At 48.8% G+C, this 13637-nt stretch overlaps 1 protein-coding gene across 2 annotated transcripts; it reads left to right on the plus strand.

Moving 5' to 3' along the window:
- The first annotated feature begins 713 nt into the window (after positions 1–713).
- Positions 714–11523, plus strand: POPDC2 (popeye domain cAMP effector 2). 2 transcript variants are annotated; one of them, XM_023940930.2, is made up of 4 exons: positions 714–1383; positions 3746–3854; positions 7105–7609; positions 11078–11523. In XM_023940930.2, the coding sequence occupies exons 1-3, from the start codon at positions 839–841 to the stop codon at positions 7561–7563; spliced, it is 1113 nt and encodes a 370-aa protein (XP_023796698.1). In that variant the 5' UTR covers positions 714–838; the 3' UTR covers positions 7564–7609; positions 11078–11523. The 2 variants fall into 2 exon arrangements, with proteins under 2 accessions (XP_023796698.1, XP_023796705.1); XM_023940937.2 differs by having other exon boundaries at positions 7105–7471.
- Positions 11524–13637: the final 2114 nt, after the last annotated feature.

Raw genomic sequence — 13637 nt, forward strand, 5'->3', positions numbered from 1 at the left:
AGAGCTTTTCCTTGTGCCCCTTGATCTAAAACACCCCACGAGAGGGAGCTCCCTGGAGTAAGGGGAGGCTGTAATGGACCTGGAGAGCATTAATTGAGAGTTGGCCTCTCTTTTGCTAAGTCCCTGCCACAGTTATGAGCCACAGTGGGAAAATGGGTGACCTTTTTCCTTTTATCTGCTGGGTGAAAGTCACTCTCTCGCAGAAGCACAGTGCAGTGGAGAGCCCCATGTGTGACTGGAGCTCGCTGTGATAAGCTGGTTGTTTTCCCTTCTCTTTTCCCCTCCTCGTGCTGCGCTGGGCTTATCTGGCCGCCTGAGTTATGTTAAGTAGCGGGTGCATGCTTGCTCTCTGTTCTCCTTGCTGCTTTTGCTCCTTGGATTTCAATTCCAAACATGGTTATCCATTTGGGGTCTCTCTCCGTTCCGCTGCCAAGAGATACACATTCCACACTCAACACCAGCTCCCTCTGCTGCTCTCTCACTGTCGTTTTTCCATTTGCAGCAGCGCAGGCAAGACAGGCACTGCAAGATCTCTGTCCTGTCTCTGAGTTTTCCAGCTAATGGCCTCGACTCCTTTTTTGACTGAGCTCTTTTGGCCTCACATTTGCCAGCTTCTTTTCTCACTGTTGTGGCTAAGAAGGGGGCCAGCCGACGCTTTGTGAGCCACAAAGAGGAGAAGTGAACGCTTCTGGAATTTTTCTAGTGCAAAAACATTCGGCAGCACTTTTTTAGCATGTTGCTCTGAAGCGCTGCTGTGGGACCAGACGGTGCTCAAGAGGAAGAGGAGGAACAGCTACCCAGCAGCTCTGGTTTCCAACCTCTGCAGGACCCTTTGTGTATGACAATTCATTTTGAGCGCAGGACGGCTGGGGAGGGTGGGGAGTGGGGAAGGATGAGCGCAAACAGCCCCTCTTGGGACCAGGCTATTCTCCAGCCTCCTGTGTGTGATGCCTGGAAGGAGATTATGGAGGAAGCAGCCTACCAGCTGGCCAGCTGCATTGTCCTCCTGGGTTACATGGGGGGAAGTGGCATCTTTGGGTCCCTCTATATATTTGGCCTCCTGGCCCCAGGCTACTTCTGCTATGCTCTGTGGGGCTGGCTGAGCGCTTGTGGGCTGGATATCTTCATCTGGAACATGCTGCTGGTCCTCGCCTGCTTGCTTCAGCTGGCTCACCTGGCTTACCGGCTCCGCAGAAACACCATCCCAGAAGAGTTTGACCTCCTCTACAAGACCATGTACCTGCCCTTGCAGGTGCCCCTGGAAGTCTACAAAGAAATCGTGAAGTGCTGTGAAGAGCAGGTGCAGTCGCTAGTCAGAGACCAGAATTATGCGGTGGAGGGCAAGACGCCCATTGACCGCCTCTCGTTGCTGCTGTCGGGCAGGTAAAGGCTCCCCCATTTCTGAACAAAGTCTGACAGCAAACCGCTGTGGCTTATTGTTTTATTATCACCCTCTGTAGAAACTGGGGTGAGGATTGTTTCCTTCCTCTGGGAAGGAAATGCAGGGATATGCATCAGTTTGTTGGGGAAGGGGGAAATTTGCTTTTTGGGGTGTTAGTTTTGTTTTGTTTTTCTAACTTAAGAGTATTTCCGTGAAGCGTTTGCAGACACAAGCAATGGACAATGAAATGGTCAGCTCAGCCTTACCTGTGATACTTTTGATGAATCCTTAGCCCTTTGTCTGTCATTTTGAAGTGATCTTATTTCTGATGGGAGCAGACTGGCTGTGAGAATGTGTTTCTCAAGGCAGGAGAGCAGTGTGTCTGGACCTGTGGTCTCTGGGGGTACCAGGCACACCTCTGTGATGTGTAGAGCTGTGTGCTGAGTGTGCTGAGGCCTCAGTTCACCTGCTCTCCCTGGCCAGCAGTGTTCAGGGAGAATTTCCTGTTCCCCGCACCCCAACCCTCAGGGCTTTGACATTTTTCACTTAGAGCATCATTTCATCAAAAGAGAGAGTATTCTCCTGTGGTAGATCCTGCCTAATCAGGTTGTCTTTCTTTCCCTGTGCTGTCAAGCATTTTTGATACTCCTTCTTCTGGACCACCAAGGAGAACCTCAGGGACCTCTAGACAGTCTCACTGGAGATTTGATTGAATGAACTGTGCTCATCAAGTACTGGCATTTGTTCACCTGAGATCCTGTGGCATGCCTTTAGCAGCACATCCGCTTAGCAATTTGCAAAATCCAGATGCATACAAATAGCAATAGTGTTGGCTTCCAATCTGCTGCCAGGAACTTGGCATTAATGTTACATAAGAATGGGAAAGGAAGAAGATCTCTAAATAGGAGCAGTGCTGAGATGCAGGAGGTGCGTCTCACAAGGATTTTCCTTTGGTAATACAAAGCCTCACCTGGGGCTCCTGTTTTACTGCAGTTGCCAATCCTCTCTGGTGAGGAAGTGTGCAAAGAAGAATGGCTGACCTTCCCTTTTTTTTGGTGCTGGTCCCTTTTCTAAGATGTGTTAAGAGCACCCTGGATCCACCAGGATGTTGAATAGCAAAGCACTGGAGGGAAATTTGGTGCGTGTGTTTCCAGTAGGTCTTCCCCTTACCAAACATCTCTGGTGAGCAGCTGGCTCTGAAGTTTACTGTATCTGCAAATAATATTGATGGGAAAGAGTCTGTGCTGTCTTGACCTGCACTGGATAATGTGATGCTACTCTGTGGGCATGAAAGTACTGCAACAGACAGTAAGATGGTGATGGTGGGTAGTTGTTGGGCTCTTTTTTGCAGTGGGAAGTGTGCATCTTGGCTGGTAAAGGATGTACATAGATGCTCCATGTAGATGGGAACGGATTTACATTTCTCAGTACCCACCCTATTGCCTTGTGAGGTCCTTGCTAACCCAGCAGAGCATTGCTGTTATGGTGCTCTCTCTTAAACTGAGCAAGTGGGCTCTTGTAAATGCATAATATGCCTGGATCGGGAAATGTGTCTTACAGTTCCTGATCCTTCCAGGCAGCACTGCCAGCTGATTGGAAGCCAAAGGTTAACAGAGTCTTTTAGCTCCTGAAGTCAAGAATTGCCTTTGTGCATCATACAGCAGGGGTACATGGTGACAGGAAAGCAAGAGGCCCTGAGTCTGGTGATGCAGAGCTATGAATAGAACTCCAGAGTGCCCTGGCATTGTCCTTGCTTGCCTGTGCAGGTCCCTCTCGATTCCCACGGCAGAGCTGAGTGCACGTTTGACCTTGACCCTGGCAGGCAATTGTAGGAAAAGTAGGCGAAAGGGATACTTAGAAGAGCAAGAGAAAGTGAGCGGTAATGTGCAGCAAACTATGAGCTCTCAGGGTGATCTGTGAGGAGCCACGGGCAGAGGGATTTTGTGGGATCCTGAGTGTAATGACTTCCCAGTACCGAGACTGGGAGTGCCCTCATGCAGTCCCCTGGAGACAGGAGGAAGATACAAGCACAAAGAGCTACAGGCTGGCTTAGAAGTACCTAGAAAGCAGCAGCAGCCCTGTGGGCTAAGAAGTCCTGGGTGAGGACCAAGCATTGCACCTGTGAGAGCTGTCTTTGTAGCAAGAAACAGAAAACAGATAGAGTATGGGGAAGTGGCAGCAAATAGTTTCCCACAGGAAAAGGAGGGGTAGCCTTATCACTAAAGCACCTGCAGCTGTCCTAAGAGGGTACAAGACATGTGGGACAAGTATTTCTTTCCTCCCTGGTGGGACTGTTTGAACTATCAGATTTGTGTGACATCTGCTTTGTGGCCTAAGCCTGTCTGCCTCACCTGTCCTCTGCAGGATCCGAGTGTGCCAGGATGGACAATTCCTTCATTACGTCTTTCCATACCAGTTCCTGGACTCTCCAGAATGGGAGTCACTGCGACCCTCTGAGGAAGGAACTTTCCAGGTAACCCCAGCTCAGCTCCTTGGTGCTTTGCTATGTGTCTGAGGAGGAGGTAGAGAGGCCTCATTATGCCATTCAAAGCTGACCAGGAGTACTTTCCTCCCCTTCCTGGTGGTTTAGCCAGCACAGGATTGTGTGATGGGCTGTTTAACCTTTATTCCTGCCTTGTTCTGAAGATCTCAGGGCATGCTCCTACTAACTGCTGAGAGCAAGGAGGGTGGATAATGGTGCCCCTTCCAGTTTATTCAAGGTGTCACATTGCTGGCTCTCTTCCCTTCTGATGTTCTCTAGTACCTGTGCTGGTGCATTTGCCCTGCACACTGCTAGCAGGGTGCATTGTCCTGGCATCAGGATGGCAGCTGTGGCAATATGCAGCAGTGATGTAAATCCATAAACATCCTGTTCCTCACAGAAGTTTCTGATGGTCATGTGTTTTGTGTGGAGAAGCAGAAAAGATGATTCACACCCGAATATGGTTCTTTCTGAGCAGAAGGATCCCCTGCTGAGAGGCCAGACCAATTCTCATTTGCAGTAACTGAAAGGATTTTGGCCTTGCTGTCAACACCCCACAGTGTTTCTTTGGCTTTCCTTCTGGAGAAGATTACTTAAGCCTACATCCCTCTATCTTTAACACACATCCCAGGATGGCCTGATACCTGTCAGGATGTCAATCCTGATTATGTCAATTAGGGCATATGAGGAGGGATTTTGCTAATCCCTTGGGACCGTGGGACGGTCATGAGGGAATGATGCTTTCTCATGAGGGTAGCCCCAAGCAGACTTGGCTAAAACAGGGCAGATCTCCAAATCTGCTTTCCTAGGGTCTGAATTTGGTTCATGTGTGAAAGGGTCATGGTGATTGCTCCTGAAAAGAGTGCCATCACCAGTGATTATAGTTGCAGGAGATAGCTGGCTGTGTCACTGTGGCACAGGGCTACAGATAGCGAGCAGAAATAGGGATGTCAGGTCAAGGTAATGAAGTAGAAAGGGCAACAACAGCATGGCTGTGCTAGGGCTGGTGTATCTCATGTTTTGCACAGGTCTTCCATCTGGCAGCAGACTGCTGCTAGCTCTTGGGCTGTATTTGCCTAAGAATCCAGCAGGGAGAGTGATGGCTGCCCAGTGCTACGGGCAGGGAAATGGCTGAGTGCAGGCACGCAACCTGCAAAGACATCCACAGCATTTTCTGAGCTGATTTCCATGGAACTGAATGTTCCCAGGTCTCCTTAGGGTCTTTATCTGTGGTGTGTGAGACAGCTTGGGAGCAGGCTGGTGGCAGGCTGCACCATCCCTGCCAGCACCACATTCTGGCATCTCTCCTGCTGTGCAAGACAGGGCTGGTCAGCGAGGTCAGATGTGCCGGGCATCAGGATGGGGATGTAGAGCCCTAGGTAGGGAAGGCCATATGCTGGAAATGCCTAAATCCTACATGTTCTTACAGAGGAGCATGAAGAAGTAGCAGCTGTGCAAGACCAGCAGTCATCAGGTCCAACTTGACCAGTCCATGACCAGACGATGTCCTGGAAGGACCTCACTCTTGGTGGCCATGCTTAACCATGGTGATATGCTGCTTTTGGCAGCTGTTTAACCCACTAGTCCCTCTCACCCGAGTAGTTAATAAAACTTATCTCAACCTTACTCCTAGCAACACAATAATTTGGTTTAAAAAGTGCATGTTGGACTCTGTGTCTTTGTTGGAAGAGGGCATGGAAGGTTTTTCTTGCCTCATGGTTCTCTGGATTGAAAAATTTCAATTCTGAGCCCACTGAAAAATGGCAGAAGCATGACTTAGTCTACAAGAATAGCTGGTTTCCTTGAGATTTCTTCTTTGGCTGTCTGCTTCCCACAGGACTGTTGGGTCCCAGTGCCTGAAGGAGTTTGGTTTCAGGGCTGGCACTTTTCCCCAGAAGGCTGAATTACAGGCTCCTGCTGATGCTGGAGCACTTGTGTCAGGAGGGATTCAAGGGTGAAATCTGTCTTGCTGTACTGCTGCTGGTGGCAGATTTGCTTATTGCATGTCAGTCCCTCACAAGAAGGGATCACTTTTGATCACTGTAAGAGAAGTTAGGGAAATGAGATTCTGGTCATTTCAATTTCTGTGTAACCCTTCTTTTTGCTTGACTGGCCTGGGAAAGTTCTCAGGTTTTATCCCCTATATTTCTTTCACCAGACAGCTGTTTGCAGGGCAGTGGCATTAAATATCAAACTCAAGGACACACACATGCAGCCAAGCCATGTTCAGCTTCCCAGTGGCCCTCTGCCATGGCGGCTGACCAAGGAGACCCCTGGGCAAAGAGTGAAAGGGAGCCCCCGGGATATTTTGGCTCCGGCACTTGTTCACATGCCAGTGTCTCCATTACACTCAGATGTTCTTCTTTGGCCCGGGGCAGTTTGACCATTCCTGCATTTCTTGTCTTTATTATTATTATTTAGTAACATATACACTTACATACTATGTAATGGTTTTGACTGAAATTGTTCTTGTCCTACACCTAGGGGGAAGAAGTCTGTCTCTACATTGGCAAAACCAGAAGGAAAATGAAACGTTCTCTAAAATCAGTCCAATAAACCCTCAGGAGTTTTCTACGTATACTTGAACACAATAAAAGCTTTTTATTTCCTCTCACTGAGCTGTGCTGCAGTGTCCTTCAAGGCCATTCAGCCCTACAGAATCCAGCAGAACTGCTGAGATAGGGTGTCCCTTGGGAACAGGATGACCAGGCAAGCTTTTTAGGTGGCTCTTCAAACACTCAGGGCCTTCTTGGAGCAGGGTCTGTGGGGCTGTGCCATCCAGCAGCAGAATGGGTCAGCAGCCTCCCCCAGGACTACTTGCTGGCAACTCACACTGCCTGGGCATGCAAAAATATCCCCCTCTACAGCATTTCTGTGGAGGGATGGGGGATCTCTGTGCTGCCCTGTTCATTTCAGCTACATCCCTCAGGTGTCAATAGGGAGCATTATCTGGAAGCAAGAGGGTGAATCATAGCCAGACTTGTGGCTGGGTTAAATGAGGACATGCTATTAATTGCATAGGAAAATGGGGTCTTCACCTCCTTAGGGAGAGGAAACAGCAGCAGGTGAGGATTTATCCAGTCATTCAACCAGGACAATCTGGCTCTCTAGCCCCACCATCTCCAAGGAGAATAGGATTCAAAGGGGCTGAGGTCATTCCCTGGAGTGAAGCACATGGCTCCAATGTGGGTGACCCCTGCCCAGGCAGCGGGACTTACTCCACTTTCTCCCTGCCCCACAGGTCACGCTGACAGCCGAGACTGACTGCAGCTACATCACCTGGCCGAGGAAGAAGCTGTACCTCCTCCTGAGGAAGGACCGCTACATCGCCCGGCTCTTCTCCTCCCATCTGGGCTATGACATCTCGGAGAAGCTCTACTCCCTCAACGAGAAGCTCTTCGCCAAGTTTGGCCTCCGCTTCGACATCCGCTTGCCCAGCCTCTACCATGTCCTTGGGCCAGCCTCCTCCGAGGGGGAGTCGGAGGACTGTGAGGAGCTGATGCCCAGCTCTGGCCAGGCCAGCGTCTCTGAGCCACCGCCACAGCCGCCGCCACCGCCACCGCCGGCTCCACGCCCCCGGGCATCCCGGCCCGACAGTGACCTGCTGGGTGAGGACTCCACCAGTCTTGTCTTGGAAGATTTTGCTGAGTTGCCGGGGTCTTTTATGGACTATGTGAGCGAAGGGGAGTATATGAAGTGAGGGCACTCCTGGCACGGGCACACCTCACCCTGTGTGGGACCCTTGCGTAAGTACCCACTTGCAGAGCAAGTCTTTCCCGTGATGCATCTGCCTGGACAGAGCACTGGCCCCCATCTGCCATGGGTTTGCACCTCTGCAGTGTTTTTTGGCCTGCTGCCCCAAGGAATGGGGACACTGAGCCAGGTGGGCTCAATGGTTTCCCTAAGGAAATGCAGCAGGGCAGAGGCTTGACTCCAGGCACCAGCTGTACTATGGGGTGGAAGGACCAGTAACCTGGCCATAGAAAGCTCTTCCCTGCCCAGTTGTCTCCCCATCCCTGAAGAGAGGCAGAAACACTGAAATGGTGTCCAGGCTGGCAGGTGGTACACAAGTGGTCAGAGACCATAAGGTAGAACTATATACTCAAAGCTGGAGTATATAGAGCTATAAACTCCAGTATTGAGCTGAGCAAGAGCTCTGCAAGTGAGAGAGCCTACATCCCAGGAGATGCCAACAGGACTAGAAACAGCTCCAGGATTTACAGCAGATTGGTAGCAAGAAATTGCTGTAAACCCTGCGAGTACTTGGTCTGGGCAGGAGGAGAAAGCGCAGAGTCCTTCCTCTCCCTGCTCACTGCAGCTCGTCCCAGCATTTGATCATTGTTCCTGCTGAGATTCATCTCTGCCAGATCAGCAAGGTGCTGAAAAGTCTGCCCTGGGTGGTATAGGTCTTGCCTCCTCTTACCCTAGGTGGACTGACAGGCTAAATACTGTTTTAAGATGCCCCAAACTGCTTTCCAGTGAGTGAGAATGAGATGCTCTCTTCCAAAATGCCAGCTCCTTACTCCACAGGGGCAAAACATTCTTGTGCTTGGTGGCTGTTGGGGCAGAGGAACAATGCAGGCAAAAATAAATAGATGGGAGAGTGGCTTGTGCTTAAAATTCAAATCCAAGTGGCCAAGAGAGAAATTCCACCCTGAGCTACTTTTAGCTAGCCACTGCATGCCAGCTGCTGCACACCAGCTGCAGACCCCAAAATGTGCATTCCTGCTGCCGCCCACAATAATCCAGCTTCCAGGGACCAAGTTTGGGATTGGGTTTTCTGTCCTAGAAGTGACCCCTGCATGTGTCTCAGTTGGGTGTGCCCAGCAGGGAGGAAGTTGCAGGGCTGGGCTGTAGTTACAGTGGCTGCCTTTCCTCGGAGAAACATTGCACCTTGCTCTTCACTGTGCCTGCTTGGGTCTACTTCTGCTTGTGCTGTGGACTCAGTGGCAGGGAGCATTGGCTCCTGGCATGAGCCCTGACAAGTCTGCAGTATTCTTCATATTATCTGGGATATGAAGAAAGTGGCCAGGGAAAGAACAAGTGTATTTGGTTTTGGCTGAATCAGATAAAGAGTTAGCAAGAGTTTTTGATCAGGGTTTTGTTGTTGGGGTTGTTTGGTTTTGTGTAGTTGGTTGTTTCCCTTTTTAAGGAGGCACAGAGAGGAAAAAAAAGTAAATCCACGTTTGTCCTAGGAATGTGAAGCCCCTGGTTTTGCTGGTAGGCTGCTGGAGATATGAATTTGCAGCTTTTTCAGGCCTTATTGGAGAGGCAGGAGCACTGAATCACATTTGAGACATCCATCCTCCTAGCTGTCGGAGTATCTGTGAAAATAGGCAATCACAAGTGAATAAAAGTAGTGTTGTAAACATGGAAAAGCTTTGACAGTGTTTGAGTGCTTTGACTCTATTTTGCCTTCTCAGAAGGAAGATATCCATTCTCAGATCACTTGTAGAATTCTAGTAGATCAAACTCAATAAAACCAGAATTTCAAATGCAGTTAAAAGAGGAAGGAGGCAAGTAACATTGTAGCTTTTATTGAAAAACTTCCGCCCATTTTTGGCAGTGAGGCAATACTGTGAACATACACACAGAAGGGGTGTGTGTGTGTGTTGGGCAAAACTTTGCCCAGCAAAGATAGAAAAAAGCTATTCTTTCTTCAACACAGTCTTGCTATGAGCTGGAAGCTTTTTTCTTTCTAGATTTTTGTGACTGAGACAGTATCAAGCAGTGCCGCTATTGGCAGCAGAAACCTGCAATAAAAGCCCAGATGTTTAAAGGCTTGTATTTGAGGTGGGAGAGAAAGTTGATCTTCCTTGTCTGTCAGTCTGGAGACAATAGACAGTGTGGTATTTTAATTTTTAAAGTAATTAGACAAGGAATCAAAAACTCAGTTTAGTGTGTTCATAATGGTGGAATGAGAGCTTCCCTGTTACCCTACTTGGCACTTGTGTGTCCTAACCACGTCACATTCCAGCACATCCCATCACATCCCACATCACATTCCAGAGGCACAACAGCAGTTGTCTGGACATCTGGACAATATTCCACAGCAACTTGAGTGCCTCACAACAAAAACAAGTGATACAGAGGAGCTGCAGGCTTTTTCTCCATCCAAACACTCTTCACAGCTCAGCAAATAATCCCAGCAGGTCTGCTGTGGCTCAGGGAGAGCACTTTCATAGCTTTTTCCTACATATGAAATAAACAGGAAAATCCCCTGCAGTGTCATTGTTCAAAGTAAGTCCCTGAGATCAGAGTTCCCCTGGGGCTTTCCCCTGGTCTGTGTTCTCATCTCCTTCCCCAGTAACTCCCAACGCGATAATCGCCTTGCAGCTCTCTAAATTCCCCATGCTGAAGTGCTTCTGTGGGTCACATTCCTCTTCCTTTTCTGAAACTGCAACAGCCACCTTGTAGCACTATGGTTCAGGGGGGCAGTTCTTGAATGCCAAAGTGCTACAGAGGTCAGATACAAGAAAAAATTCATGGAAGATATATTGGCCTACTTTCATGTCATCTAGTTCCTTGAAAGTGTTTCTAGTCCGCCTATGAGTAAGATGGACTGTGATATCCCACTGATGAGCACATTCTTTCTCTAAGGAGGATGCTGTCTGTTCAGAGGAGGCAGGTTCAGAGGTTCTGCTCAGTGCTTGCTTTATTCCTTGCATGGAAATTTAAAGAACCAAGAGCAGCCTGGTTTTTCTCCTGTTCACATTGCATTTGTTCTAGTTTGTTGCTATCAAGTACTTGCAGGATGTGTAGCTGTTGCTACCTGTTTTTTTAGTTACATCTTGGGGCTGTCTTTCTGTTGTTGGGTGAGATGAGTGGATGGATGCTTGATGGTCTGCAACTTGATGTCTAAGTTAGTAGTTAATGTTTTGTACCTGCTTTGAGAGCAAAAGCAAAGGAGCTGTGGGCTTTGTTAAACCAATATCACAGAAGGCACTTTGGAAGGGTTTGTTTTTGCCGTCTCAGAATGAGACTTTTCCCCAGTTTATCAGTTATCAGTTATTGAAGAATTACATAGCTTTGCATGCTCATTTAGGAGGGGAGGGGAGAAGAACAGGTGATGGTGGGCTCCATGAGGTTTGTGTCTTGGGAAAGTTTGAAAGTATGATAGTAATGGTGCACTCTCTTTTTCTCTCTCTCTCTCCCTCCCCCTCTCTCTTCCCTGGCCCCCTTTTCCCTCCTCCTTCATTGTGCTCTTTCTGCAGCCTCTGAAAACCATCTCCAGAGTTCTCACCCTCTCTGCAAAGGACGAGCCCCTCTGGCTCCCACTCAGACCCCCGAACTCTAGGGAACAACAGACTGTTTTGATCCCAAAGCCCCTCCAAGGGAGCAGATGCTCACACAGGTTTTTGACCAGAGACACTCTTTAGCATGCAGAGACATCTGCCAGCAGATATCTACACTCAGGAGCACATGAAGCACATGCTTAAGACTGCAGTGTGACACTCCAGCACCTCTCACCCCATGGCTGTTCACCAGAGCTGCCTTCCCCAGCCTGCTTCCACGGTTTGTTTTCAAGTCCTGCCTCTCTGAGGTTGTCAGCAGCTCTGTCACCAAAGTGCACCAATATCCTGCGAGCAATACAAGCCTGCTTGCAGAATCTGTGTTCCCTTTGATTCAATGATTCCCATTAAAGTCAGAGATGAAACTATTGGTGTTTGAGGATTTGAAGAGGTGGAGGGAGGGAGGATTTGAAGAGGGTGCACTCGAGGTGATCTCAAGGCACAGAGTGAATAGGGCAAGGGGAAATGGGCCACCTGACAGCTTTGGTAAAGGGCTAACAATGGAGAGTTTGATGATATGCATCTCACTAGTAAGACCAGAAATTACTTTTCCAGGAGTTAGGATTTCTCATTAATGACAAGCACAGCTTCTTAAAGGAGCTGGTGAAAAAAGACTTCTGGTTGGTTGTTTGCATTGATTATTGAAATAAAAAAGGGAAGAAATTGATAGTTGGATCAGATGTAGGCAAGAACCCTTTTCTTCGTGTGCCCAAGGGGGCGTGACCTCAGGGTGCACAAACAGTGAATGAAGGAAGGAATGGATACAAAACATCTGTGAAGAGAGCAGCCATTGGTAGGAAGTACAATGCCTTAATGAAAATAATGTAGAGATGGAAGGCTTCTTCCAAGTTCAGCTGCAACAGATTTGTCTCATGAGCTTTCCCAGCCATTTCCTCAGTCAGGGAATTGGAAGTACCTGTGGAGGAATCCTCTGTCTCACAGAGCCAGGTACACACAAGTTGGGGATGGGAGTAGGAACCTCTCCAGGGCAGGTATTCAGGGAAAGAGCAAGGAATGTTGGTCTTTCCATCAACACAGGGAAGGGTGTCCTTCAGTGCCTCTCAGACTTGCTCTGACTCAGCCATCCTGCCTGTGGGGCTGGCTTTGTATCAGCCCTGGGCTGATGGAGGCAGCCCCACCTGCCCTGCCCTGCCCTGCTCTATTCACACAGGGGCTGTGGCCCAGCATCTGGTTTGGCCTGTCTTGCAAGTCTCAGCTGGGCAAAACCTATGCCCTTGGGATCAAGCACTCTCACTGAGGGCCTCTGGAGTGGTGAGTATGTGGGATTTGTGATGTACACAGCTCCTTGCACTGCTCACCTTTGCTCCCACAGCAGATTAGGAGAATGGGGCTAGCCCGGGCCTGGAAATCATCCTGCTCATGATTGTTATCATGCTCTGTCAATACATTGGTGCTTCAGCCTGACCTCACTGCCTTTCACAACTTGGAAATGTCTGCAGCAGATTGACACGAGAGCTGATGGGGACTCTTCTGCTAAGGAACTGAAATTTGCAGTGGTACTGGGTCCATCTGTCGAGGAACTTTACACACCTGCCTGAAGCAGTGAACCAGGCTGGGCTGAATTACACATTGCCCTTCACTGGTGTCTGCTGAGCTTATATTCCAGTCTTCAACAAGAAGCTCCCAGGAAACTCTTCAATCATGATGCCAACTAACATGGATCTCTCTCAGGTTGTCAGAGTCCAGCTCTATCCCCCTCCCAAGTGTGTGTTGGAGATGGTGTTTGTTAGCTGTCCTTCCAAACAGTCTTGGGCCCCAAATCTTGGATGTGAACTGAGAGCAGGAGCTAATCCTGCTGTGACACTGTCTGGTGGAGCAGGAGTGACGGTTCATGGCAAATGACTTGAGACAATTCTTCATGGCAAAAATGCTTTTAGCATGTACCTCACTCCTGAGCATGGAATTCCTGGTACACTTTTCTGTCACTCAGTGAGGCCACTACAGGGAACCAGGGAAATTGGTCAACAGAAGATGTGATTTGTGGGCAGAAATGATGAAAGACTTGTCAACTCTTTAATTTGCATATGTATCATGGTGTGGAATAGGTGTGGGTGTGTTGTTTCTGTGGTCATGCATCCCACTGTAATCTTTCACCAATTATTTCCAGACTTCAACTACTTTTTCTGGTCTGAACAGCTGTGCTGAGTTCCTGGGACTGTTTCGTGTTAGGTGGCCCTGTGGCTACAGTGCTCCATTCTCCTTCTACCTTCTATTCTGGGCAGATGGTGAAAGCAGTACAAAATTGGACGTGACAGCTCTGTGCTACTCCTGGTGTCTGCTTCACTTCATGTGAGTTTCAGAGAGAATTATGTGCTGTAAAATCAATAGGGTCTCCCTCTGAAAGCATCTTGTAGATGAGTCTAGTGAGTTTCCCATTGGAGGTGTGATTAAGAATGATTCCTTCCTTCCAGACTTGGACCACACAGTTTCCCCTTGCTGAAGAAAAAGAATACCTCTCACC

Source organism: Cyanistes caeruleus, chromosome 3, assembly GCF_971803275.1.
Source record: "Cyanistes caeruleus chromosome 3, bCyaCae1.hap1.1, whole genome shotgun sequence".
Classification (NCBI taxonomy): Eukaryota; Metazoa; Chordata; class Aves; order Passeriformes; family Paridae; genus Cyanistes; species Cyanistes caeruleus.

Excerpts from the sequence above, each read along its gene's own strand:
- POPDC2 (XM_023940930.2), top strand. The coding sequence starts at position 839 with ATGACAATTCATTTTGAGCGCAGGACGGCTGGGGAGGGTGGGGAGTGG. Across the intron at positions 1,384-3,745 it reads TCGTTGCTGCTGTCGGGCAG|GATCCGAGTGTGCCAGGATG; the intron begins GTAAAGGCTCCC and ends TGTCCTCTGCAG. Across the intron at positions 3,855-7,104 it reads CTGAGGAAGGAACTTTCCAG|GTCACGCTGACAGCCGAGAC; the intron begins GTAACCCCAGCT and ends CCTGCCCCACAG.